At 42.5% G+C, this 27590-nt stretch overlaps 1 protein-coding gene across 1 annotated transcript; it reads right to left on the bottom strand.

Annotated features, from left to right (window-relative positions):
• Positions 1 to 321: 321 nt before the first annotated feature.
• Positions 322 to 27573, bottom strand: Snap29 (synaptosome associated protein 29). Its single transcript, XM_048452378.3, has 5 exons — positions 27218 to 27573; positions 10476 to 10672; positions 7877 to 7962; positions 4519 to 4608; positions 322 to 3480 (listed from the first exon to the last, which is right to left on the bottom strand). Exons 1-5 carry the CDS (start codon positions 27452 to 27454, stop codon positions 3323 to 3325), a joined length of 768 nt encoding a protein of 255 aa, XP_048308335.1. The 5' UTR covers positions 27455 to 27573; the 3' UTR covers positions 322 to 3322.
• Positions 27574 to 27590: the final 17 nt, after the last annotated feature.

Here is a 27590-nt window from a genome sequence, read left to right as displayed (position 1 = left end):
TCTTTGCAAAGCAAGCTTGATGACTCAAACTACCTCATCCCTGGATCTCATGGACTATACAAGAAAGCTGACTATGGTGGTGTGTGCTTGAAATCCCAGCACAAGGGAAGAAGAAAAAGGTAGATTTTGTTTTTGTTTGCTGTTGAATTTCAGGCCAGTGAGAGACAAGGTAGACAGTGCTTTAGGAACACCAGCTGAGAGTCACCTCTGACACTTCTCTTTCTTTCTCTCTCCCTCTCTCCTTCTCTCTCTCTCTCTCTTACACACACACACACACACACACACACACACACACACACAAACCTGAAGAAAAAGGCTTACTCAGGCAAAGTAGAAAATGTTTACTAAATGATACATTATACACTTAAAATCACACATTTATTTATAAGAAGAAATTAAAACACACCACTATCTTTTTTTTTTTTTTTTTACTTATTACATGAATGAACTTCGGGCCTCTCCTACAGAATGAGAAGAAACAATTCATGAGGTCACTCTAGTGTGGCTAGGTTCCAGGTCAGTGTGTGATAGAAGGAAGAAGAATGCACTTATTTTAGTAGCACGCTTAGCAGATAGCTGTCCTAAAGTTACACACGCCACCTTTCTGAAGACAGTCTGTGTCAGTCTGTCTTGCAGACCTCACATGTCAAGGATATGTTCACTGGCCTGCTCTGTGACATTGGAAGCCCATTTCACTCCACTGCCACCTCCCTGCCACTAACTTCCTTGGCCAGTGTGCAGGGATGAGTCCTTCCTCTCCCCACCACAGCCATGGATTCTGTTAAGAAAAGATCTCATCCTGAACCTCAAACTCATGGCAATCCTCCTGCCTAAGTGCTGTGATTCCAGCTGTCAGCCAGCAGATCTGGTCAGAATTATCATGTGATAAGGACTCTGAACCTTCCTTAGGTCCTTTAACGGTACCAGCAGTCTCCAGCTGGCCAAGGGACAATTTCAGTAGACCACCACAGCATGAGTCTGAAGAACAGAACAAAATGCTCGAGGCCCTCTCATGGTTTAGATGCTAAACATTACAAGGAAGACAGGTTTCACACTCATGGAGTTAAAAAGATTGGGAAAGGAGACAGATTGGAATCATTAATTTAACAAAACGAAGGAAGGAGCATCAAATGCTCCTTTGCCTCAAGTCCGCTGATCGCAGACACTTGGCTGCTAAGGGAAGGTGCTCTCAGGTGATTAACTCCACAAGGCTGTGGCTGATGCTGATAAAAAGCAATAGTTATGACACATGGAAGGTTTTATAGAAAAGCTGAAAACAGCCAGGCGGTGGTGATACAGCCTTTAATTCCACGCAGCACACGCAGCACACGGGAGGCAGAAGCAGGCGGATCTCTGTAAGTTCAAGGCCAGCCTGATCTACAGGACTGAGTTCCACGGCAGGGTCCAAAAACTACAGAGAAACCCTGTCTTAGAAAAATAAAAAACAAAAACAGAAAAGCTGAAAACAATCACGAGTGAAAATACTTATGAATTGGTCTCTCTATATTGTTTGAGACAGGGTCTTGGTATATAGTCCTGGCTGGCCTTAAACTCACAAAGGTCCACACAGTCAGATCTTCAGATCTAGGGACAGATGGACATTGGCACTCCTTTTTGTCTGTGGCTCTGTATTGTATGTAGTAAGAGGCCTTTTGTTTGTTTCCTGGCCGCCCGGCAGTTCAGACCCAAAATAATCACTCAGAAACTGTATTACTTAAAACACTGCTTGGCTAATGACTCTAGAGTATTTCTGGCTAACTCATATCTTAAATTAACCCATCTCCATTAATCTGTGTATCGCCATGAGGCTGTGGCTTACCGGGTAATGTTCTGGCGTCTGTCTCTGGTGGCTACATGGTGTCTCTCTGACTCAGTATTGTCAGGAAGGTTGGGTATTTTGTGACAGGAGTATGTACCAGTCGCTACATGATCAGTAACCATGCTGTTAGCATTTTCAGTTTCTTGCCCCAGTGGTGGAGATCAACCCAGGGCCCTGAGAGGAGAGCAGGTACTTAACCACTGGGCCACCCCCACAGGCCGGATGTTTGCTTTGTTTATGATACTGTAGACTCCAGATGTTAAAGGAAGGGTACCAACATGGTACACAAGCCATCTTTTAAGGCAAAAAGGTACTGGCATTTTAGTTTTTACCTTACTATTAAAAAAAAGACCCATTTACCATCTTCAAAATATGTGAATTTGATTTTAAGACAGTCAAGTACTCTATGACTTCAGTGATTTTATTGGAAGTACCAACACAAGGAAAAATTGTTCTAGAAATCAATTTTAATTAATGCTTCTAAATATTTTCATTTGGAAGATGAAGGGAATGAACATGCCTAGCGGCTAAAATGGTACCCGGGCTTTTTCTTGGTCAAGTCATCTTACAGAAGGTTAGTATCATTTGTGGGTCTAAGTCCTCAAACTAGGTGGGCACTTTGTAGAAACACAGAGACTGGGTGGAGATCCCAGGTGGATAAGGAGACGTCAGGCACCACATAAACACTGCCTCGGTATTATTCCCATAGGCAGAGGGCTCAGTGGAAAGGTTTTTGTTTGTGTGATACTCAAGCCCATGCCACATGGGTTCCCTCCCCATCAACTAGCTGGATGGCCTTGAGCCATAGAGAGAATCTGTCCCCACTAGAGAGGGAAAGTATGAGATGGCAGTAGGTGGGGAAGAAGGGCTCATCTGATATCCACACACTTGCAGGTGTCAAGTCCAGCAGTTCTGTCTGAATCCTTCTACTGAAATACAGGACAAGAACAGAGGCCATTTCTGGATCTAATACGGGTTGTTTTCAGGGAGAGAGAGTTATAGTGTGCTCAGTGTGTGTACAGGCATGTCCACAATGACTGACATGTAGAGTTTTGGAAGGACCCTTCCTTCTGCCACAAGCCCAGGGTTCCTTCACATCTGAATTCACATTAAGGCCTTGGAGTAAGAAACACAGCAAATGAGTAAACAGAAGGCAGCTGTTATGAAGCTGACATTCTACCCGCATCTGTGCACACACTCACAAAAGGAGAAATGCAGGTTTCTTCCCCTCCCAGCACAGTAGTCCAAGGCTCAAATTCACAATTAGTCTGCCGTGTTAAGACTACAGCTCAGCAGACAGCTCACAGAACTTCAGGGGTGTTGATCTTACCAAAATGTGGAACACACGTATTTTTTTCCCATTGAAACTAAATTTTCTTAAGACCCACATTTGAACACACACGTTAAATTACATACTGTGTAATCAACAACATTCCTTAGGAGTTTAAAAGAAGCTTTTGAATCTTTTCATCACAACTGAGTAGAATTCCTTTTTCAGTTTCTTTAGAGTTGACGAACTTTTTTTTCTGTGCTTTTTATATTGATATCTAACTTGTCCACTTTGGTTGTTAGCCGGTCAAGAATGTCGTCCTGCTCCTCAATTTCCGTCTGCATTCCTAAGGCTATGTTCTTGAGTCGGCCCAGTCCCATGGACAGCTCATCTGTGAAAAGGAAGTGACAGGCAGTCACATAATCTATAGGTGCTTCCTGCCCCTCTGGATGCTCAGTGGTATCTGGACTGCAGAGTCCTGTCTAAGAGACTGTCACAGCTTGTAATAAATGTTCTCAAAACACACAGACATGAAGAAATCTACGTACTCCATATTACTATGTGGTTAACATAAGTAGAAGCCACTGCCTGTTTCCTCTCCCCAGATAACCACAGTTAATATGTTTGTTTGTATGTGTGTGTTTTACCAAAGTCTTGATAGACAGCTCTGGGTGGCCTGAAACTCACTATCAATCCAGGCTGGCCTTGAAGTCACAGTGACCTCCCTGCTTCTGCTGCCTGAGAAGATCATAGGGCCACTACCACAAATAGCATCTTTCTCCATAGTGTTGGAGAATCAAATCTAGGGCCTTGCATGTGCTGGGAAGGACTCTGATACTGAGTCACACCTTCAGTTTCCTTATATTTTTCATTTTGAAACAGGATCTCACTCATTTTCCATGCTGGCCCAGGATTTGTAATCCTATCTTAGCCACAATTGCTGGGATTACAGGGGTTTGCCACTAAGCCTTGCATACTACGCTTCTTGAGGTCCTCGTGACCTTGTGTTTCCTGGAAAGTAAAAGTTTAGTGGGCATTCACCCAGGCCTCATGGAGATTCTTGGGTTTGAGGACAGTAAGGACAGGTAAAAAAGGCTGAGATAAACACCCTGGTAGATTGTGGGACACACTTCTGGTGTGAGCACTTGCTGAACAAGCATGAAGATCTGAGTTCAGATGCTTCGCACCCACATAAGTCATGTAGTTTTATCCCGGATACAGAATATAAGCCCCAGGGATGCCTGGGTCTGGTCAGGAGTAAACTAAGTGAAGAGGATGACTTGGTTGGACTGACAGCAGGAAATGGAGAGAAGTGGACGGGTTCCCGAGAGAGTGGGGCAGTAAGATGGACACGACTGTGTGGGCTGTGACGTGGGGAGGAAGCAAGGACGTGGCTTGCTTCTGGAGGCTGTGTAGTTCCCAGACTTACCGAGGTTGCTGTCGATCTTCTGGTGATAGGCACGAAGGCTTGAGTTCTTTGGGTAAACATCAGTAGTCACAGCAGAAGTGGGGATCGGGTCTAGTCCAGAAAGAACACCAGAGGGACAGTTCACTGAAGGTTGCTCTTTTGTGAAATTGCCCATTCTTTTCCAAAGTCCTAGGAATCTGTCCCCAGGGATCACTCATACCAGGAAAGAATGAAAAGAGTGGAAGGAAGAAGGTGGCTGGCTTTGAGGCCATGCAGAGAGACAGGGGTGGGAATGGGACAGGGTTACAGGCTGGAGAAATCAAGTCTGCGCTCCAGCCAGTCCCCCAACATTAGCAGATTGAGGACTCTCAACTTACAAGTCACCAGGTGAGATATGGAAAAAGGCATGTATGTAACAATACAACAGGGAACTGTCAATGTAGAGCTACAAGCTCACAGGCAAGCTCTGGGACACAGGTTGTTTTGGTTCTTTATGCTGAGGATTGGAACCAGGGCCCTGTGCATGCTGGGCAAGCACTCTACAGTAGAGGTATTCCATGAACCTGTCTACCTCTTAGTTTTCTGAGCTTGTATGTGTGTGCTTTTGAGACAGGGTCTCGCTATGTTGCACAAGCTGACCTCAAACTCTTGTGCTCAAGCTATTCCTGTAATAGCCAGGACTACAGGTGCATGCTACTACACCTGGCAGAGCTGGCAGAGCTGGGTTTAAAAATCAAAGCTGTTAAGCTATGTGTGCATGCCTATAATCTAGCACATGGAGCAAGACGGTCAGAATATTAATGAATTGGAGGCCAGACAGGGCTAAATGAGACTCAGTCTCAAAAGAAACAAAGTAAAATCACATCAAACCATACAAGGCACAAAACAAAGCAAAGATCAAACTGTTGCTTGGAGTAGTAGTTTGGAGCTGAAACCCCAGCATTTGGGAGGCTGAGGCAGCAAGATCACGAATTCAAAGCCAGCCAGAGCTCTATAGTAAGATGATCTCAAAGAGACAAAAGGAAATGGAGCTAGGTTATAAAATTAAGCTTAAGATTGTCTATTTATTTATCTTTGACGAGCAGGCAAGCAAAAATGAATATGCTTTAAAAAAACATCAAACTAGCTGGGCCATGATGGTACACATCTTTAATCCCAGCACTTGGGAGGCAGAGGCAGACAGATCTCTAAATCAGCCTGACCTACATAGTAAGTTGCATGGCAGCCAGGGCTATAGAGAATCCCTGTCTCAAAAAACCAAAAACCACAGAGAGGGAGAGCAAGGAAAGAGATACCTTGATAGAGGGAGCCTGGTGTGGGAAATCCTTCTGTATATATGTTGCTTTTATTGGTTAATGAATAAAGAAGCTGCTTTCGGCCAATGGCTTAAGAGAAAATAGCCAGGCTGGAAGAGATATATACAGAGAGAGTAGGTGGAGTCAAGGCGACGCCATGGAGCCATTGTTGGAACCTTGTCGGTAGGCCACGAACCTCGTGGTAAAATATAGAATAATAGAAATGGGTTAATTTCGGAGATAAGAGTGAGCCAGAAATATGTATAAGCTAATAAACCAAGCAGTGATTTAATTAATAGTTTCTGTGTGGTTATTTCGGAGCTGAGCAGCTGGGAACACACAAGCAGCCTCCTACTACAGGAGTCATTATGGAGTTAGCGAGAAACCAGGCACTAGGGAAACTCCCAGGAAACCACAAAAATGACCCCAGCTAAGAATCTATAGCAATAGTGGAGAGGGTACCTAAACTGCCCTTCCCCTGTAACTAAACTGATGACTACTTTAACTTCCAATAACTGTTGGAAGCAGAGGCAGAGATCCACAGCTGAGCACTGTGCCAAACTCCTTGAGTCCAGTCATAGAGAGGGAGGAGCGACATTACGAGCAAAGGGGTCAAGACCATGATGGTCAAGACCAGACTGACAGCTGAGGAAGCAGCATAAGACTGAACTAGGCCTCTGAATGAGGGTGACAGCTGTGTGGCATGGGCAGGTGGTGGGACCACTAGCAGTGGAACCAGTGTTTATCCCTAGGGCATGAACTGTTTCTTTGTAGCCCATTCCATAAGGAGGGATACCTTGCTCAGCCTAGATACAGGGGGGAGGGCCTTGGTCTGGCCTCAAGTGATGTGACAGACTTTGTTGACTCCCCATGGAAGGCCTCACCTTTTCTGAGGAGTGGATAGGAGTGGGGAAGGGAGAAGGTGGGAGGAGCAGGAGGACAGGCGGGAGAGGGAACTGGGATTGGTATGTAAAATCAGATTATTTTAAAAATAAAATTAAAAAAACAAAAAACTTAAAATTAAAATTAAAAAAAGAAAGAAAAGAAAAAAGAAATAGAAATTCTTAAGCATATACAGAAACATCCTCTCTCCTCTTTTGAGATGGGGTCTTGGGTAGCTCAGGCTGGCCTTGAACTTGGTACGTAACTGTCTCAGGTGTGATTCTGCTGTTGTTACTATGTAGAGCTGACTCATTAAATTCTGACACATGCGCACACACATACTCTCATCCCTCTGGTCTTGTTCCTCTAGAGAACTCTGACTAAAATACTTGACATTTTCATTTTTTGTTTTGTTTTTCTGAGAGTCTGGCTATATCATCTAGAATGACCCCAAACTCAAACTCACAATATCCCTTCCTTCACTTCCTGAGTGCTGGGACTACAAGCATGAGCCACTATACCTGGCTTATTTTCCAACTGTGAAAGACCAACATGCTAAAAATGGAGCCAACATGACACCCCAGAATAAATTCTCTTATTTCAAGAGGCCATCTGATTAGCCACTCTAGTTACATACAAAGCCATATTCTTTCGCCTTTAACATACTCAAGAACCCTGGGTGGAGGAAAACATCTCTAAGGGCCGTTTTATTTACAACAAGGATTGTCCTACAAATTTAGGGTTTTTTTGAGGGGGGGGGCAGGGTTTCTTCTTGTTTTGTTTGTTGAGGCAGAGTTTCATATATTCCAGGCTGGCCTCAAGTTCAACATGTAACTGAGGCTAGACTCAAATCCTGATTGGCTCACCTCTGCCTCTCAAGGGCTGAGATTATAGGTGTGTTCTGTCATAACTAGCTTTACAGTTGGCTTTTTTGCTACTAGAATTTCTCAGAGCTACACCAGTAGATGGTTCGTGTTCAATGGGATACAGGTTCCCACTTCCTTAACCAAACTCCATGGGGGAGCGAGGTAGGGAGGAACCCCACTGTAACACATACCTCTGGATCCCCAGAACACTTTGTGTCCCTGATGTCATCACCTAGCATGTGGTACTGTGGAGACAGCTGTCCCCACACTGGTACTCCAGGATCAGCAGAGACCCACCCCACAAGGACCCACCTGAGTTCTCACATGCGTACTCACCTTCATCATGCAGTCTTCTGAGGTTTGGGTGGCTGGCTTGGTACTTGCTTTCCTGTTCTCTACTTGTATTTATGGCTTCTTTCAATCTTCAGGTGAAAAGAAACATGAAAGGAAAACACATGACAATGTCACCTCTGTGCGAGTGTGCACAGCAGTGTGGCCCATCTTTTCCACCACACCTTTGTGTCACATATCCAAGGCTTCCCTTTGCTGTCCACTCTGGAGCCACACAGTGGGCTGAGGAAGACCTTATTCAGGACAGGGAGTCCTGGGTCAGGTGGATGAAAAGTCCATGAACAGACCAAGTGGGTGCCTTTAATGAAGAATCAGCAAATTATGACCTACAATCTAGTTTCCTTTTTTTAGCGTAGCCCAGGCTAGCCTCAACCTCAACACGTACCTGTTGAAGATCACCTTAACTTTCTGACCTTCCTGTCTCCACCTTCCAAGTTCTGGGATTACATCTCACCTGGCCCCACATTTCTCTTATTGTGATAATAACATAAAAATCTATCACTCACTTTTAACCTAAGCAAAGAATGGCTTTTAAATATGACCTGAATGATAGGTAAATCAACTTAGAAATTTAAGTCTTCAAAAAACAAAAACAATAAACAAACCCAGAGTCATAGGGCTGGAGAGATGGCTCAGCAGTTAAAAGCACTTGCTTCTTGTCCAGAGGATGTCAAGTTAAGATCTAAGCACACACATTGGGAAGCTTACAACCATCTGTAACTCCAGCTCCATGGAATCTATTCTGACCTCTGTGGGTATCCACACACGAGACAGACACACACACACAGAGGCACAAATTCAAAACAAATAAAACAAAAAAAACTTAATTAAAAACACATACACAAAATAGGATCTTTTAAAAATTTTTTATCATATGTGCATTGGTGAGTGTGTTAGGGTCCCTGGAACTGTAGTTATAGACAGCTGCGAGCTGCCATGTGGATGCTGGAAATTGAACCTGGGTCTTCTGGAAGAGCAGTCAGTGCTTTTAACTGCTGAGCCATCTCTCCAGCCCGCACTTGTTTCTCTTGCAGAGGACCTGAGTTCAGTTCCCAGTACCCACATGGTGGCTCACAGACATCTGTAATTCCTCGTTGTAGTGGTGGCACATCCTTGTATTCTTGGCACTTAGACATGGAGGTAGAAGGGCAAAGAATTCAAAGCTGGCCTTGGCTAAATTATCAGTTTAAGGCCAATTAGGGCTACATGAGACTCTAACTCACCCAGCCCTCAAAAGAATCTGCAGGAGGTAGTGGCAGAGAGAGAGAGAGAGAGAGAGAGAGAGAGAGAGAGAGAGAGAGAAAAGAAGAGAGAGAGAGAGAGAGAATATTTTGGTAGTCCATGTTGGACCAATGCCATCACTGTGGCATGGGGGACTCTTCCTCAGGTGGTGCATCTTCTTCTACCACAAGAGCTAAGTGACCCCAACAGTGAGGACAGCTTTGGAAAAGAAGGGGCAGAAGCTTGCCAAAGGTCTAGAGCTGGCTTTCCAAATTATCTGAAGCTGCTCAGGAAGTCTTCTGTGAAGAAATACAGCTCAAAAGAATCATGGGCGAGGGCCAACTGGCAATAGCACTTCCTGCAAATGTCCCAGCATCAGCAGTGCTGCAGAAGCTTCTGACCAAGCTGCCACCAGTCAGAGAACTGCAAGTGCTCAGAGACTGGCTGAAGACCACGTGGAGTGAGAAAACAATGCCCAATACAGGGTATCCCACTGCCTGTCTCTGAAGCCCTATGGAAGTGGAGATTTGGCCCAGGGCTTCCAAATGCTAGGCAAGCACTCTGCTAATGGAGCGACATCCCCAATCCTTATATATCCACACTTTACTAGTAAAACAGTATTTCAAACTGTGTGTGGAGGTACGAGACTATCATCCCAGAATTTGGGAGATGACAGCAGGAGGATCAGGAATCCAAAGTCATGTTCAGTTAAATGGTGATTTCAAGACCAGCCTTGATTGTCCATTACTTATTTCTCAAAAAATAAGACAAATCAAAGGCTTGTGAGAGAAGGCTCAGCAGGTAAAGGTTTGTCACTAAATGAAACAACCTGAGTCCAATCTTTAGAACCCACATGGAGGAAGAAGAGAATAAATTCCTGCAAGTGTTCTGCACATGGCTGAGGCTTGCATTCCCCTCCCCACAACACACACAAAACTAAAACCAAACCAAACCAAAACAAAACAAAAACCACTTTAAAACAAAACAACATAGAACAAAAATGACCTGAGGCATAAATAGTGGCCATCAGTTTTTAACAAATACCCAATACTTTTGTCTTTTATTTTAAAGATGATTTTATACACATGAGTATTTGCTTGCATGCACATCTGAACACCATGTTTGTGCTCCAAGGTCAAAAGAGGACATTGAATTCCCTGGAATTGTTTTATGGATGGCTGAGCGCCACCACATGGGTGCTGGCAATTGAACCCAGGTCCTCTGCGAGAGCACAGTGCTCCACTGCTGAGCCCTTCCCACAAGTGACTACTTGTTCCAGGATGCCTGCCGGAAAGCTGTGGCTCCTTCCACAGAACCTGTTTCTACTGTTTACATGTTCAGACTGCAGATGCTACACACTCACCTGCTGCTGGGCTGAGGGGCAATGCTGCCATTCTGTTCAGGTGGAGTCTCTACTGGTTTGGATTTGAAGTAGTTGATAAATCCTCCAAACACACTCTTAATGCTGTTGATATGTTTCTGGCTCGTCTTCAAATCCTGATCCATCTTGTCTACCATCTTCTCAGTGTGTTCTAGGACTCCTCGCTGCCGGACCAGCTCCTGCAGAAGGCAAGAGGCAGTAGCATCACGCCATCCCCCCTACTTCCAAAATCACAGTATATTAAAGTCTGAGGCTGGGAATGAATGTAGCTCAGCCGGTAGAGTGCTTATCTGGCATGCACAAAATCCTGGTTGGATCCTTAGCATCAACCAGGCATGGACACACACACCTATAATCCCACAAATTGGGAGGTGGAGGCTGGAGAATTAATTTAATGTTATATTTGGCTATAGAGTGACTTTGAGACAAGCTTGAGCCAGGTGAGACCCAGTCTAAAAAACAATGTAGCCAGGAACAGTAGCCTACACTTTTAATTCCAGCACTGGGGAACTTGGGAGAAAGAGACAGATGTGCTTGTGTGACTGCTAGGCAGACTCATGCTTTGTCTGGTTTCCTACAGGGCTGCTGTGGCCTCCATTCTTTTCTAAAGTATTAGCAAACAAAGTAACATCCCCCACCCTCAGACTTCTAGGCCAGTCAAGGGCACATAGAGAGACCTTGTTTAAAAAGAAGTTTAAATTTTTTTACTTATTCAATGCAATACCCATCAAAATCCCAGCAAAATTCTTCAAAGACCTTGAAAGAACGGTACTCAACTTCATTTGGAAAGAGCAAAAAACCCAGGATAGCCAAAACAATTATGTACAATAAAAGAACTTCTGAAGGCATCACAATCTCTGACTTCAAACTCTATTACAGAGCTACAGTACTGAAAACAGCCTGGTACTGGCATAAGAACAGACAGGAGGACCAATGGAACCAAATAGAAGACCTGGATATCAATCCATACATCTTCAAACACCTGATCTTTGATAAGGAAGCAAAAAATATCAAATGGGAAAAAGAAAGCATATTTAACAAATGGTTCTGGTATAACTGGATATCAACATATAGAAAAATGAAAATAGACCCATATCTATCACCATGCATAAAACTCAAGTCCAAATGGATCAAAGACCTCAACATAAAGCCAGCCACACTGAACCTTATATAGTGGGAAGTATACTTTGAACGCATTGGCATAGGGAACCACTTCCTAAATATAACCCCAGCAGCACAGACACTGAGAGAAACAATTAATAAGTGGGACCTCCTGAAACTGAAAAGCTTCTGTAAAGCAAAGCACATGGTCAACAAGACAAAACGACAGTCTACAGAATGAGGAAAAATCTTCACTAACCCCACACCAGACAGAGGTCTGATCTCCAAAATATACAAAGAATTCAAGAAATTGGACACAAAAAGATCATATAATCCAATAAAAAAAATGGAGTACAGATCAAAACAGAGAACTTGCAACAGAGGAATCTAAAATGGCTGAAAGACACTTAAGGAAATGTTCTTAGTTGTCAGAGAAATGCAAATCAAAACTCTGAGATTCCCTCTTACACCTATAACAATGGCCAAGATCAAAAACACTGAAGACAACGTATGCTGGAGAGGTTGTGGGGAAAAGGGAACACTTCTGCATTGCTGGTGGGAATGCAAGCTGGTACAGCCCCTTTGGATGTCAGTGTGGCGATTTCTCAGAAAATTAGGAAACAACCTTCCTCAAGACCCAGTAATACCACTTTTGGGTATATATCCAAAGGATGCTCAATCATGCCACAAGGACATGTGCTCAACTATGTTCATAGGAGCTTTGTTTGTCATAGCCAGAACCTGGAAACAATCCAAATGCCTCTCAACCGAAGAATGGATAAGGAAAATATGGTACATTTACACAATGGAGTACTACACAGCAGAAAAAAAAATAACGACAGCTTGAAATTTGCAGGAAAATGGATGGAGCTAGAAAACATTATTTTGGGGAGCTGGAGAGGTGGCTCAGAGGTTAAGAGCACCGACTGCTCTTCCAGAGGTCCTGAATTCAATTCCCAGCAACCACATGGTGGCTCACAGTCATCTATAATGAGATTTGGCACCCTCTTCTGGTGTGCAAGCATACATGAAAGGAATGTTGTATACATAATAAATAAATATTAAAAAAAAAGAAAACATTATTTTGAGTGAGGTAACCCAGACACAGAGAGACAATTATCACATGTACTCACTCATAGGTGGTTTTTAAACATAAAGCAAAGAAAGTCAGCCTACAAACCACAATCCCAGAGAACTTAGACAACAATGAGGACACTAAGAGAGGTTTACATAGATCTAATCTACATGGGAAGTAGAAAGTATAAAAAGACAAGATCTCCTGAGTAAATTGGGAGCCTGGGGATCTTGGGGGAGAATTGAAGGGGGAGGGGAGAGACAGGGAAGGGAGCAGAGAAAAATGAATATCAATATATATATTTATTGATATTAAATATCAATAAATTTCAATAAAATTATTTTTTTTACTTATTAATTTGGCTGAGGAGTAGGGGTCACACCTGGAGGTCAGACGACCACTTTAGAGAGGTCCTTTCTCCTGAGGATGGACCTACATGGGAAGTCTTGGCAGCAGGCATCTTTATGAATAGATCCAGCCCACCAGCTCATCTTTATGCCATTTTCATACACACTTTTGGTTTGCTCCCCTACTCTACTCTGTTTCTGATGTACCCTGCAGCTCCCCTCCCATTCCTCCTTCCACTTATACATCACATATTCCAGGATCCTCCCCACCTATTCAAAGTCCCCCTCCCCCATCTTATGGGCCTTTCAAGTCTCATGGCCGCTGCCTATACTTGTTCCCACTTAAAAAGACCAGCATGGTGGCACACGCCTTTAATCCCAGCACTCAACAGGTAGAGTCAGGCAGATGTCTGAGTTCAAGGTCAACCTGGTCTACAGAGTGAATTCCAGGATAGCCAGGGCTACTCAGAAAGACCATCTCAAAAACAAAAACAAACAACAAAACATACAATCAGAGAGAAAGAGAGACAGAGACAGAGAGAGAGAGAAAAGAAACCAGGATTCACTTATGAGAAAACATCTGAGATGTTTGTCTTTCTGACCCTAGATTACCACATTTAACATAATATCTTCCAGTTTCATATATTTTCCTACAAATTTCATAAATTCTCTATGGTGGAATAAAATTCAACTATGTATATATACCACATTTTCATGATACATTTATCATTGGACTTTTTTAGATTATTTATTTTGCCTGAATGTATATATGTGCACCACATATGTGCATGTTGCCTATAGAAGTCAGGGAAGGGTCTCAGATCCCCTGGAACTGGAGTTATGGATGGCCATGAACCACTATGTATGTGCTGAGACTGAACCTGGGTTATCTACAGGAACAACAAGCACTCTTAACTACTAAGCAATCCCTTCAGCCTCTACTCACACCGAGGCCAATTCCATGCCCTGACTATTGTGAAAAGAACAGAAATAAACAATCTCCTTTGGCTAGACACCCAGGAACACAGAGCTAGAGCACATTCTGCCCAGGTTCTGTGGCTCCACACTGACCCACAGTGGCCACACCAGTAGTTACACTCCCACCAACAGGGAGCAGCACTCCTTTTTCCCACAGCTTACCAGCATTTATTGTAATTTGTCTCTATGATGATGGCCATTCTAATTTCAGACTGAATCTCAAAGTAGTTTTAATCTGCATTTCCTTTCATGTCTAAGATGTTGAAGTCTGACCGAGTCTGTCTTCTTGCAGAAGACCAGCACTCAATTTCCAGCACCCACGCTGAATGCAACTCCTTTTCCAGGATTATCTCTGACGCCTCTGGCCTCTGCAGGCACCTGCACTTATGTGCATATACCCACACACATGTATACATAATTAAAAAATAATCTTGAGAGATGTTGAATACTTTTTTGTTTTGAGATCTCACTATGTATACAATCTTGGCTGGTCTAGAAATAGGCTATGTAGATCAGGCTGGTCTCAAATTCAGGGATGTTTTTAATTAGTGTGTGTGTGTGTGTGTGTGTGTGTGTGTGTGTGTGTGTGTGAGAGAGAGAGAGAGAGAGAGAGAGAGAGAGAGAGAGAGAGAGAGAGAGAGAACATAACTGCAGGTGCTCACTCAGACCAGAGGTGTCAGATTCTCTGGAGCTGAAGTTACAAGTGGCTATGAACCACCTGGTATGGTGCTGAGAACCAAACTCAGGTCCACTGCAAAATATTCTCTGGCTCTTAACCACTGGGCCATCTCCCTAGTTTTTTAAAATAAGGTTTTAACTGGGGATTTAACTAGGGACTTCATGCATGCTACGCAAGCATGCTACCATCAAACTGTATTTCTACTTTGTTTGAGACAGGGTTTCTCTGTGTAGCCCTGGCAGTCCTGAAACTGTCTCAGTAGAGGAGGTTGGGCTTGAATTCAGAGAACCACCCACCTCAGACTCCTGCGTGCTGGGGTTGAAGGGGTGCACCACTGTAACCTTTGCTACAGGACTGCTTGGCTGTATCCTAGAGGTGCTGGTGGGCTGTGCTCTCTCATTTTTACTTGATTCTCAGAATCTTACTCCCACCCCCCCTGCTCCTGCTTTCTTTAGTGACCCACTATTTATTCAAAAACATACTGATTCAGTCTCCAAGTATTTGTGGGTATTTTTTTTTTGTTCCTGTGGTTAGTTTTGCTATCGATTTCTAGCTTTATTTCATTTTTGTCTAATAAGATGTAGATAATTACTTCAAGTCTTTTTTTTTTTTGCCTAAAATTTAAGGCATGCTCTGTGGTTTACAATGTGATAAATTTTAGAGGAGGTTCCTTGTGTCACTAGAAAAATATGTACTCCCTATTCGGTGGATGGCATGTTCTGTAGATATCTGTTATATCCAGTTAATCTACGGTATAATTTAGTTCTGAGGTTTTGTTAACAATATTTGAGTTTGGGTCGGGCGGTGGTGGCGCACACCTTTAATCCCAGCACTTGGGAGGCAGAAACAGGCAGTCTCTGTGAGTTTGAGGCCAGCCTTGTTTACAAAAGGAGTTCTAGGACAGGCTCCAAAGCTACAGAGAAACCCTGTCTCAAAAAAACAAAACAAAACAAAAACAAAAAATAACCCCAAAAAACAATATTTGAGTTTGGAAGACCAAAGAGTGACAGCAGGGTCTTAAAGTCTCCCTATCAAAATTACTGTGTTAGGATCTATGTGGTCCTTTTGCTTTTTAGAGTTTGATCGATGAAATTGGGGATCCCAAAATATTTGCAATGGTTATGGCCTTCTGGTGAACTGCTCCATATTTCAGTAAGTAGTAACGCTACCTCTTGTGAGTAGTTTTAGTTTCAAGTCTACGTTATCAGATATGAAAATCATTATCCTAGTTTCCTGCAGAAGTCTGTAACTTCTGTTTGTTTGGTAGTTTGATTTCTTCCTGCAGAAGTCTGTAACTTCTGTTTGTTTGGTAGTTTGATTTCCAACCTCTGACTTGCAGTTTATGAATTGCCTTCCTAGTTAGGTGCATTTCTTGGAGACAATAGACAGACCTTGCCTTTAAAGAAAAAATTCAGACAGGTCTATTATTATTATTATTTAGTAATTGGTGAGTCTAAGCTTTTGCATTCAAGGTTATAATTGAGAAAGATTTTATATTATTTAAAACTTTGGCTTTTTTGCTTGTTTGTTTTTGTGGTTTTACCGTGTAGCTCTGACTGGCCACCTCAAACTAGCAGAGATCCCCTGCCTCTGCCACTTGAGTGCTGGGAGTAAAGCACCACCACAGCTCTGCATAACTTTGTTTATTGTTCTGGCTGCTTAGTTTACTGAAAGTTCGTTCTTCTTCCTCTAATGGCAGCAGATCTTTTCTGGTATGCTGTATTGGACATGACAGTCCTTCTTAGTTCTCTTCTGTTCGTGTGTTCCTTTCATGGCAGATCTTTCTCTCTGTGTTCTTGTGTTTCCACTGCATTTCTCCCTTAGTGTATGATGCTAAGAATTTTCTGGAGTGTTGACTTAGTTGTCATGAATTGCCTTATCTTGTGCATGTTTTGAAATATTTCTGTTAGCACTCTCAACAGAGGAATCTAAAACGGCTGAAAGACACTTAAGGAAATGCTCAATATCCTTAGTCATCAGAGAAATGCAAATCAAAACAACTCTGAGATTCCATCTTACAACTGTAAGAATGGCCAAGATCAAAAACACTAATGACAACTTATGCTGGAGAGGATGTGCGGTAAAGGGAACACTTCTGCATTGCTGGTGAGAGTGCAAGCTCATAAAGCCCCTTTAGATGTCAGTGTGGTGATTTCTCAGAAAATTAGGAAACAACCTTCCTCAAGACCCAGTAATACCACTTTGGGGTATATATTCAAAGGATGCTCAAATGTGCCACAAGGACATGTGCTCAACTATAGTCATAGCAGCTTTGTTTGTCATAGCTAGAATCTGGAAACAACCTAAATGTCCCTCGACCGAAGAATGGATAAGAAAAATGTAGTACATTTACACAATGGAGTTCTACACAGCAGAGAAAACAATGACATCTTGAAGTTTGCAGGCAAATGAATGGATCATATTGAGTGAGGTAACCCAGACCCAGAGAGACAAATATCATATGTACTCACTCATAAGTGGCTTTTAGACATAAAGCAAAGAAAACCAACGTACAATTCACAATCCCAGAGACCCTAGACAACAATGAGGACCCTAAAAGAGACCTACATGGATCTAATCTACATGGGAAGTAGAGCCACCACACTACCATGGGTGTGTGGTGGCACACACCTTTAATCCCAGCACTCGGGAGAGGCAGGTGGGTCTCTGTGAGTTCAAGGCCAGCCTGGTCTACAAGAGCTAGTTCTAGGACAGGTACCAAAAAGGACAGAGAAACCCCATCTCGAAAATAAAAATAAAAAAAAAGAAAAGAAAAAGAAATAAAGAGAATTTTGCCTTGTTAGGGATTACAAATTACTCCTGAAAAAATACAAAGAGGAGAATCTATTAATTATCTAGGATACAAAATAGGTTTACAGAAAATCAGACCACAGAAAATACAAATCAGAGGAGACAAATTATGAACTCTCAAATGATTTCCAAAAATTGCTGGTAGATAATAATTGGCTAAGACCCACAATTGGATTGACTACTCAAGAGCTAAGCAATTTATTTCAAACTTTACAAGGTGATTTGAACTTAAATAGTCCAAGAAAATTATCATCTGAGGCTAAGAGACCTGGCAGGAAAGAAATTAAAGGATACACATGTGGATTGTTTAGATTCAAAACTCGATTATATTTTAGTTATTTTGCTGTCTACTTATTCTCCCACAGGAATTCTTATGAAGAGAGAAAAATAATACCTTAGAATGGATATTTTTTTGCACACAAACAGAATAAAAAATTAAAGACTAATGTAGAAAGGGTTTCTGAATTGATTCTGAAGGAAAAAATGAAACTTCATCAATTAGCCTGAATAGATCCAGCAGAAATTGTGCTACCTTTTTACTAATGTTTTCATGGTATTAATAGTCTGATGCTCTATACGCAAAAAGAATTGTCTTGCATATTGAAACCACTGAATTTATTCCAGATGATTCAGAATTAACTTTGCTATTTCATTCAACTACAACAAGTCATCAGAAATAGAAATCATTCCTTGTAAATAACACTATCAGATCATATAGAGGTCTACCAGGCCCTGTAGCACAAGGTCATGATGAAATTAATCAGCTATTAAAAGGAAATGTGCTAGAAGCCCCAGACTTTCATAAAAAACACCATGTTAATAGGAAAGGATCAAAGAAAGATTTTTCTGTTACTTGGCAACAAGCCAAGGAAATTATAAGGAAATGTCCTACTTGTCTTTATATAACTACACCCCCTTACTTGTAGGAAGAAACCCAAAAGTTACCCAAAGAAATGAAATTTGGCAAGTGGTTGTTTTATTTTGCAGATTTTGGAAAATTAAAGTATGTGTACCATAACATAGACACATATTCAGGATTTTAATGGGCAACAGCTTTGAGTTTTGAAAAGGCTGATTCTGTAATTATACATTTATTAGAAGTTATGGCCATTATGTGAAGCCTGTACAAATTAAAACTGACAATGTTCTAGTATAAGTCTCTAGTAAAATGAAACTTTTTTTCTTGCAATATTACAACATAAAGCATATTACAGGTATACCACACAATCCTACAAGACAGGAAATTATAGAAAAATCCAACAGTACTTTGAAAGAGATGCTTAATAAACAGAAAGGGGTAACAAAGATCACCCCCCCCCGGGATAGATTATCTAGTGCTTTATTAATTTTAAATTTTTTAAATGCTCATGAGAAAAAACAGCAGCTGAAGACAGACATTGGATTGCAGAAAAAAACTATTAAATTAAACTAGCCTATATGATGTCTTAACTTCAGAATGAAAGTCAGGAAATGTGTTGTGTTGGGGGAGAGGTTTTGCTTTTGTATCTACAGGAAAAGAAAAGCTAAGGATTTCTTCAAAATTAATAAAGATCAGATTTGACTGGGGGAGACTCCTGAAAATCTTGGCTACAGACATAAAGAAAGAAACAAAAAAAACTTACATGATAGATGAGGTATATGTTGATCCCTCTACATGGGAATAGTTCTGAGACTAGATGAGACAGGATAAATCTTGTTGGCTACAGAGTCTTCATGACTTATTATTACATGCCAATCTTTCATACAGCATGGGTGGATATCTTTATTAGTTTGGTTATGCAGTCCAAATAGACTTATAAAGTTTATACATGCCTTTTACCTGCTCAAACATAGAGCAGAAAATCATCTTTAACTGATTTGTATACACTGAACATTCCATAGTTGTGTTAAAGATACGTATATTACCTTCAAAAGTTTATTTTTTTTTTTTTCGGAACAAAAGAACCAGACACCAGTGAAGACAAGAGAAATAGCCCAGGTGATCCAGCCTCACAGAACGCCTCTGTTGCCATTTCCTCAAATATCTGTATCCAAGACAATTTGAAAATAGCTAGCTAAGATGGTCCAGCCTCACAGACTACTCCAGCCACGACTTCAGCTAAGCCCTGCACTTTCCCATCTCACAGAGACTGGATGACAAATGATACAGCTAGCTCTCCCAGGACTTGGCTATGATCCCAGTTTTCTCAGGGTTCCCTAAAGATGAGGTTACCCCCAGATATCAGGAAGCAATTTTAAGAACACAATACCCCCATTCCCAAGAGGTCGGGTGGGTAGGTTTTGGTCATTTGGTGGGTTATGGATACTTATTATCATTTAGGGGGGATTAGTTACAAGTTGTTATTGGTCATGGTCAGGGAAAAAACTAAGCAAAGGAGGTTAGATTTGGGAATCTCTTTTTCTTTGTTCTATCCTTCTTTTTATCTAGTGTTGAAGGAAAATGAGGGGAAAAGGGATAAAAAGAAAAAAAGGAGATACAGTAATGATAGTACAAAAGGGTAGATTACTGAATCTACTTTTAAACTTAAAAAGCAACTACTCGTCTCAAATATTTTACATTGGTATGGATTTTTGTACATTGATACATATTTAAGGTTATTTTTGTTACAACATACTACATATATGTTTCTACTTTTGTTTAAGGTATTATACCTATGCAACTCTATTTAAAAATGTAATGCAAAGTTCTAGTTATTAAAAGTTACTATTATAAAATGTTTAGGATAATTAAGAAGTGGAGGTTAGTAGTTAGTCACTTTAACAATCAAACTTGTAGTCAAGTTAGGTATGTTTTCAAGGTTAAACAGATATATTTTAGATAGATATGTGGTCTTCAAACACTTCAGAGATCTACAGAATATGACACTTAGGATATTTTAATAACATAAGATTTTTCATGAAAGTGAGACACATCTGCTCTAGGCAGCATCAATCTACTTCGAAGAAGACGATGGGTGTCGAAGAATCTCCACATGGAGTTTACTTCAAATGTGGCAAAGTTAGCCATGGGGCCAAAAAAAAAATGCCCTTGCCTTAACTACTGACAGAATTTACAAATTGGACAACTAGAACACAAAGGAAGTCAACTGAACTTTGCCAAGACAAAGCTGGACAGTCCTTCAAAATTCCTGCTTTACAGATATTTTAGGCCTGTTGACTGAAGATGGATGCCCAACATTGGCAGAGAAATCTTGGATGACTGTCCAAGTAGTTGGCAGTCTCTGTCATTTCTACAGTTTTGGAAGTTGCTTGCTCTACAATTCTTGTTTACTCAAATAATATTTATCCTTCTCAGGTCTCTGATGGGATTGAAGACTAGATAGTTAAAGTTTTACAGTTTTCCTTGTTACCAAATCCAGAAAAGAAACTCACAAAAGGATGTAAAGTTTATAAAAGTTGAGAGACATACAAGTTTAAGTTTTTTATCTAAGAAAATGTTTTAAGGTCAAAAAAGATATTTCTAGGTTGGTAATAGAAGTTATGATAGAAAGTGATTTAGGTATAAAAGTTTGGACTCATCAAGACAGGATTAGAGAATAGAGTACTTTCTCTAAAGTTGCCAAAGACAAATGGACTGGACAGAGTGAATCTAATTCTTACCTGACAATTGCTCTTACTGTGTGGTTTATTGGTGTTAGAGAAAGACCCTTATTTGGAATCGGGGGATGTTGGAATAATCCTTTTGTACACTGTGTGAAGATGTGTCTCTGTTTAACCTGCCCAAGGCACCTTCTGATTGGTTTATTTAATAAAGACCTGAAGAGACTCTTTATTAAATAAATAATAGTTAGGCAGAAGAGGATAGGCGGGACTTCCAGGCAGAGATTGGAACTCTGGAAAAGAATCTGAGGCAGGAGATTCACTAGTTATGCATGGAGGAAGTTGGACATACGATACTCAGGAGAGGTACTAAGGACAGCCACAAGGCAGAACATAGATTAATATAAACAGGTTGATCTAAGTTTTAAGAGCTAGTTGGGAACAAGCCTAAGCTAAAGCTAAACTTTCATAATGAATAAAAGTCTCTATGTCATTATTAGAGAGCCATCCATATAAAGACCTGCTATACAGATATTTACATTATAATTCATAACATTACAAAATTACAGTTATAATTACGGTTGTGGTCACCACAGCACAAGGAACTGCATTAAAGGGTCACAGCATTAGAAAGGCTAAAAGCCACTGGTTTAGAGACTGAGACATGTAAACAAACTGTACTGCCTTTTCTAAGGGCTAAATAAGGCAAAATGACACGTGAAACACTGTAAAGAAACCACCCGGTAAAAATTTAAGTTCAACCCAGTCAGCACTTCATGAAAGAAAAATGTGCTCAAGGTTGTGGCCAGTTCTCAAGAGTTGTACTTTGCTCATTAGGTACACCTCTTTGAGTTAGCCAACTACCTAAGAGTGTGAGGCCATGCTCTGACCCCAAAGAGTGAGGCACAGGACCCCTTTGCTTTTGAATTTTTCTTTAAACTCTGTTTTCTGTTAAGTTGTATTTCCACCACTAGGCATTTTTATTTTTTGAGACAAGATCTCAATATGTAATCCTGGAACTCACAGAGGAAGTTGGACATACGATACTCAGGAGAGGTACTAGAAGAGTTCCTGGCCTGGAACTCACTATTTAGCCTATACTGGCATTGTACTCACAGAGACCCACCTGCCTCTGCTGACACTGAAGGCGTGTAACCCTATTCCCAGCTTAGGAATTTTTGTTGTTGTTTTTGTTCCATCCCTCCCTCTCTTCCTTTTTTGGTTTTTCAAGACAGAGTTTCTCTGTGTAGCCTCGAACTCACAGGAATCCACCTGTCTCTGCTTCCCGAGTGCCGGAATTAAAGGCGTGCGCCACCACTGCTGGACAGCTTAGGAATTTTTAAATGAAAAGAAAAACATTTTTGCACTGTGTCAAACAAATTTGTAAGAGCTAGTCTTCAGAGACAAAACGGACCTGATAACTTATCTTCAGAGTTTCCTAGCTTACTATCCTCGCAGACTGTTGTGGAACACCAGAGCTACATGATTTCTGTTGCACCCATGTATATTTTTTCTATCTTCCTTCCTCCTCCTTTTCTCTTCTTTCTTTATTATTAGTACTGTTTTGCATACTGAAGGCCTTACGTACAGTGCTCAACCCTGAGCTACAGCCACAGTTCTGGATGACTGGACAGGACAACAGTTGACACTGAGGGCTGAAATGTGCAAAGCTCTGGTAGGCCAGAGGCCTTTGGGGATTCTAGCAGTCAGTTCTTCCTATCATGACAGGATTTTCTCAAAGCTACTTCTCTTTTCCACTAAGAAAGCTGCGGGGGAAACAAAAGAGCCTGACAACTTCTCCCAGGACTGCAGGGAGATCTCATTTTACAAGCGACACCGCTTCTCAGTTGCAGAGGAAACTAGACACCTGACATAGGTATTACAATGAGAACATAGAGAATTAAGTAAAGATGGCTTTTCCTCTGAGAGGCAGAAGGCCAGAGGAGGGAGGGTTGCTTTGATTTCTGGAAGTTTCTATGTACCAGAACCTGTTGTTCACTGGAGAGCACGAGACCAGTAAAGCAAAGAGTTTCTTTGGTCAGACTCCTCCCTAAAAGGAATAAGAAATGACTGGATCCAATGTGCTCTTGACCTAGGACCAACCACAGAGGAAGGGTGTGGCAAGGGGCTTGTAGTACTTCCTCACTGTTTCCTGTGAGGATGGGCTGGCTAAGGCTCTATACTCCTGCCATGCTGAGGACAGACTTCAAATGCTGTGGATTTGGAGATGTGCTCCCATAACTCAGAAGTGAACTGTGTTGACTTTCCCATCTGCCTCTGTGAGAATGAGGCCAGTACTGGCCCAGGGTGGCTGGGGGGAGTAGGGGGTGAACTCTTGGATAAGGAATGTGGCTCAGCAGGTAAGGGTGCTTGCCTAGCACACAGGATGTTGGGATCTCAATCCCCAGCACTCTGTAAACTGGGCTGGTGGGACATGCTTGTAATCCCAGCTCTTGGGAGGAGACAGCAGAGAATCAAGAGTCCGGCGTCATCCTCAGGTACACAGAGAGGGAAGTCAGTTGAGCTCATGAGACCCTATCTAAAAACAAAGGACAAGGAAATGCCTTCCATGGGACTATGAGATGATTACAGTTGATCCCCCAACTTCTTTAAGCCTCAAGAGTTTTCTAAATTCAAACAGGAAAAAAAGAAAAGCGAGGGGATGTGCTTGGGATGCCAAGAAAGTACAGACAAAGTTCTTCCTTTCCTCTTTTCTGTGAGTGACTCCTGAGAGGAAGAGAAAGCAGAACGCCCGCCTGATGTGAGACACACTGAGGCTGTTTCAGGGCACTGTGAGGGCTCAGGGGATCATAAGCTTTTGCTGGCTGAGCATGGAACGGTCTGGGGGACTTTCTCCTGAGAACTCATGTCTGCCAAGAGTGCTTCCAGTGCTAGTGATTAGTTGGGGACTTAACAATCCAAACTCCACCATGAAGGCTCACATAACCCATGTAGGGTAAGAGCAAGTTCAGTTCAACTCTAACTTGCTAGCCACTCTGTGGTGCTGAGAACTGAGGAGCAGGCACATCCTTGCTTCACTGAGCTGTTTCATGGGAACAACAAAACAAAGGTTATTACACGCATGGTTGTTTCTTTATCACAGTGAACCAAACCCCAATAAAGATTCCCGGCCTGGTTTAAGGAGTGTATCAGAGAGTCCCAAGGGTGGGATGGGGTAAATGCTGAGTTGAAGAGAGCAGCTAGTCTAGGCAGCTGGAGTAACTGAGGGGAAGTGGAACTGTGTGGTGAGCACAGAAGGGTGTGGGTGGGACCCATCAAAACCCAGTAGGAAACACACAGCAAATGATGTTGAGGCCTCCCAAGGGCAGCACTAACGACTTGTGCACACCACAGTCTACATTTAAAGCATCCTGTAACAACAGTTGGGTCTCATAATGAGTTTAAAATTAAACTTAGCTATTAACTGGTAAGTATATGAATGTCAATCTGGGGTCAAGGCAGTGAATCCAGAAACCTGGAATTTATCTCCCTAGACTGGTGAAAAACTGGGTGCGATGGCACAGGCATGCACTCCCAGCACTCTGGAAGTGAACTCAAGAGGATCGACAAGTTTGAGGCTAGCCTGGGCAATATAAAACTCTATTTCAGAAAGGAAAATAAGAAATAATTTTTTCTTCATTATTTTTCTCGTCTCCCAAGGTAATAAACACCCATACTAACAGGTTCTAGTGGGTATGGCTGAGCAAACATGGAACTTGCTGGATTCTGTATGTGCTGGAGATTTCCTCGGCATAGAGTGGATTCAGAAACACATATTGGTTATTAGGGTACATTTTAAAAAAATCCCTGAGGACTGGAGAGAACTTGATCTAGCAGCTGTCTTTCTGTCATTATCCGTCTTGGCTGAGAAACAGGCTTCATCAGCGTTCCCATGAAAGACTCTGGAGGATCAGGGACACCCTCACTGGGAATGACTGCTCCCCTCTAGCTTTCTAGAAAACAAGAGTACATCTTTGGCAATGAATTGACCCTAACTGGGGAAAATCTGAAGATTATTTTCTTGTTACTGCTCTGACTTAAGAAGGATGCTGTCTGTCTGTCTCTCCCACCTCTCTGAGTCGAATGCCCATTGTGGCTTCAGTAACAAGGACTGGAAAGATTCAAAGATGATTGGGCTCCTGAGGAATATGTGCTAGCCAAGGTGGCTGAGCACATCATGTGCCAATTGTCCTTGCCCACCGGGGTTGACACCACACCCATTTCAACAGTAGGTTTGTTGCGGAGCTCTGCTGAACTGAGACACCAGGCTCCCAAAAAAAAAAGATCATTGTAGTATGCTACACTGCGACAGGAGAGGCAGAGTGTCCTGGGAAGGTGAATGACTTTGGCCAGGGTAGTGAAAAGGTATACAAAAACGATGTCCATGTAGGAAGCAGGTATTATAATGTTCTCTATTAGGAGAATGGTTGCATAAACAAAAGTCATCTATTTAATGGAATACAATATGGTCATTAGCCTGCCTCCCCCACCCCCAATCCTCATTGTATTTAACTATAAAATAACCTTCAGTACTACTAAACAATATACAGGGCAATATGTAAAGAACATCGCACTTTAAAGTTAAAAAGAATAAAAATGTTAGGTGTGCTGGCACACCTTGAACCTCAGTGCCCCCAGGAACAGTCAGATACATCTCCGACTGGGTCAGTCTACTCTACACAGGTTCCAGGATAGCCAGGACGACAGAATGATGCATACTATTGAGAAAGGTTCTCTTTTGGTGCTGGAGATAGCTCAGCAGGTTACGGTGCGTCCTGCTCTTCCAGAGGATCTATGTGTTCACAGTGAGCATTTGGCATCTGGTGCAAGTCTATGAGCTCAGCTCTCTGGAGGCTGAGACAGGAGGTTCTTGAGTTCAAGGTCAGTCTGGGCTACACTATGAGACCTAATCTCAAATCAAAGTGACCTGTTCACCAAGGCACCCGACTGATCTGGACTGGAACATTAAGCATTCAGTACACAGATGTAAGAACCATACACACAACTTCCTAGAGGCAGAAGATACATTGACAACTAGGGATACCATAACAAGGACAGGTAAGGAGAAAGTAAAACAGCAGCAATGCAGCAATGACAGAGATGACTGTATGTGAAAGTAATCAATACACCTCAGATCTGCCCAAGTCCCTGTGACTAGAGAGAAGGAAGACAATATTTGGTTTCAACTATTACTTTTCAAAACTGCAAAATACTTAAGTTTTTTCTTAGCTGATCCATCAGTAATTTCTCAATTTTTTCTGCCCAAACAACTGTTTTATTAGCAGACTTGGGAGACAACTTGGTGTCTTGGAATAATCCTTATTCCACAACAGTGCATGCCTGTAACCCCAGCAGTAGAGAGACTGAGACTAGAGGATTCTGTGTTCCAGGCTAGCCTGGGGCTTCATAGACAGGCTGTTCACCAAACCAAAACTCCCCCTCCCTTCAAAAAAGTCTTAGATTTCAGAAGACCAGCTCAGTTCCCAGCACCCATACTTGGCAGCTCACAACTGTAACTCCAAGCTTCAAGGGATTCCCCAGGCGCCCTCTTCTGGCTTCAGGAGACACCCTCACACATGTGCATACATACAGACACATAACGAAAGACAAGGCAAAGTTCCTAATTTCTGAAATTTTCTACGGATGGTAAGAGCTGACTGGAACAACAGACTGTCACATCAACACATTATCTATAAAGGTAAGGGTCTAGACACAATTCAAGATCTGCTTTCCTGAGGAGGACTTAAATATTCCCATGAGTGAGGAGAAAAGTGGTCAAGGATGTGAGAAGAACGCAAGGCTTCCTCTGCTCTAGCGCTTCAGGCATCACCTAGCACCTGGGGCATATACAGTCCACATCTTAACTGGGTCACTAGACAGGTACAGCCTAAGACTTCTGCCCAAGAAGTTGTACACAAAACAGACACTATTTCCCTAATTTAGGTCTGCACGTTGGCATTTTTACTCTCAGTTCTGACCCTCAGGCAGAACATAATTTGGAGTTTACCTTTTAACTAGACAGGTGGACAGGAGATGGGGAGGGAGGTGGAATCAACCACGCAGAATAATAGGTAAGGGAGCTTCCCGAGGTAAACACCCCCAAATCCCAAAAGATCGTCAACAAAACATTCCCTTATCGCGTTTTATAAAGCAAGGGACTGGCCAGTTCTGCTCAGTTCTGTCTCAGGCTCACCTCGGAAGAGGCGACTCCGACCTTCTCCGATTCATACATGAGGGACAAGGACCTGCTGGTGCTGGCGGCCGTAGCCTCGGCCCTGCGCAGCACCTCCTGTCGCAGGTACTGCTGACGGTCCATGGGCGCGTCGGGCCCGTCGGGCGGGTCGCGGGCGTCCTTCCACGGCGACGGTCGGGTGTTCTCATCTTCCACGTCGTCGTCGAAAGGATTATAGCTTTTGGGGTAGCCGGACATGGTGTCCGCGACGGCCTGGACCTAGGAAGCAGGAGGGGCGACCGGGCGTGAGGTTGACAGCCCAGCGCCGGCGGGCGGACTCACTGTGGCCGCCGCGCGCGCCACTTCCGCCAGGACTGGCCGGCAGCCCCGCCTC

This window comes from Myodes glareolus, chromosome 2, assembly GCF_982192425.1.
Source record: "Myodes glareolus chromosome 2, mMyoGla1.1, whole genome shotgun sequence".
Lineage (NCBI taxonomy): Eukaryota > Metazoa > Chordata > Mammalia > Rodentia > Cricetidae > Myodes > Myodes glareolus.
The sequence above is the reverse complement of the archived record's forward strand: the minus strand, read 5'-3'. Positions and strand labels throughout refer to the sequence as shown.

What these genes read in the sequence shown, in the direction of transcription:
- Snap29 (XM_048452378.3), bottom strand. Translation starts at nt 27,454, where the DNA reads ATGTCCGGCTACCCCAAAAGCTATAATCCTTTCGACGACGACGTGGAA. An exon ending in TCGGAGTCGCCTCTTCCGAG is followed by an intron (nt 10,673 to 27,217) that starts GTGAGCCTGAGA and finishes TGCCTTCTGCAG; the next exon opens with GAGCTGGTCCGGCAGCGAGG. An exon ending in GAAGATCGACAGCAACCTCG is followed by an intron (nt 3,481 to 4,518) that starts GTAAGTCTGGGA and finishes TCCTTTTCACAG; the next exon opens with ATGAGCTGTCCATGGGACTG.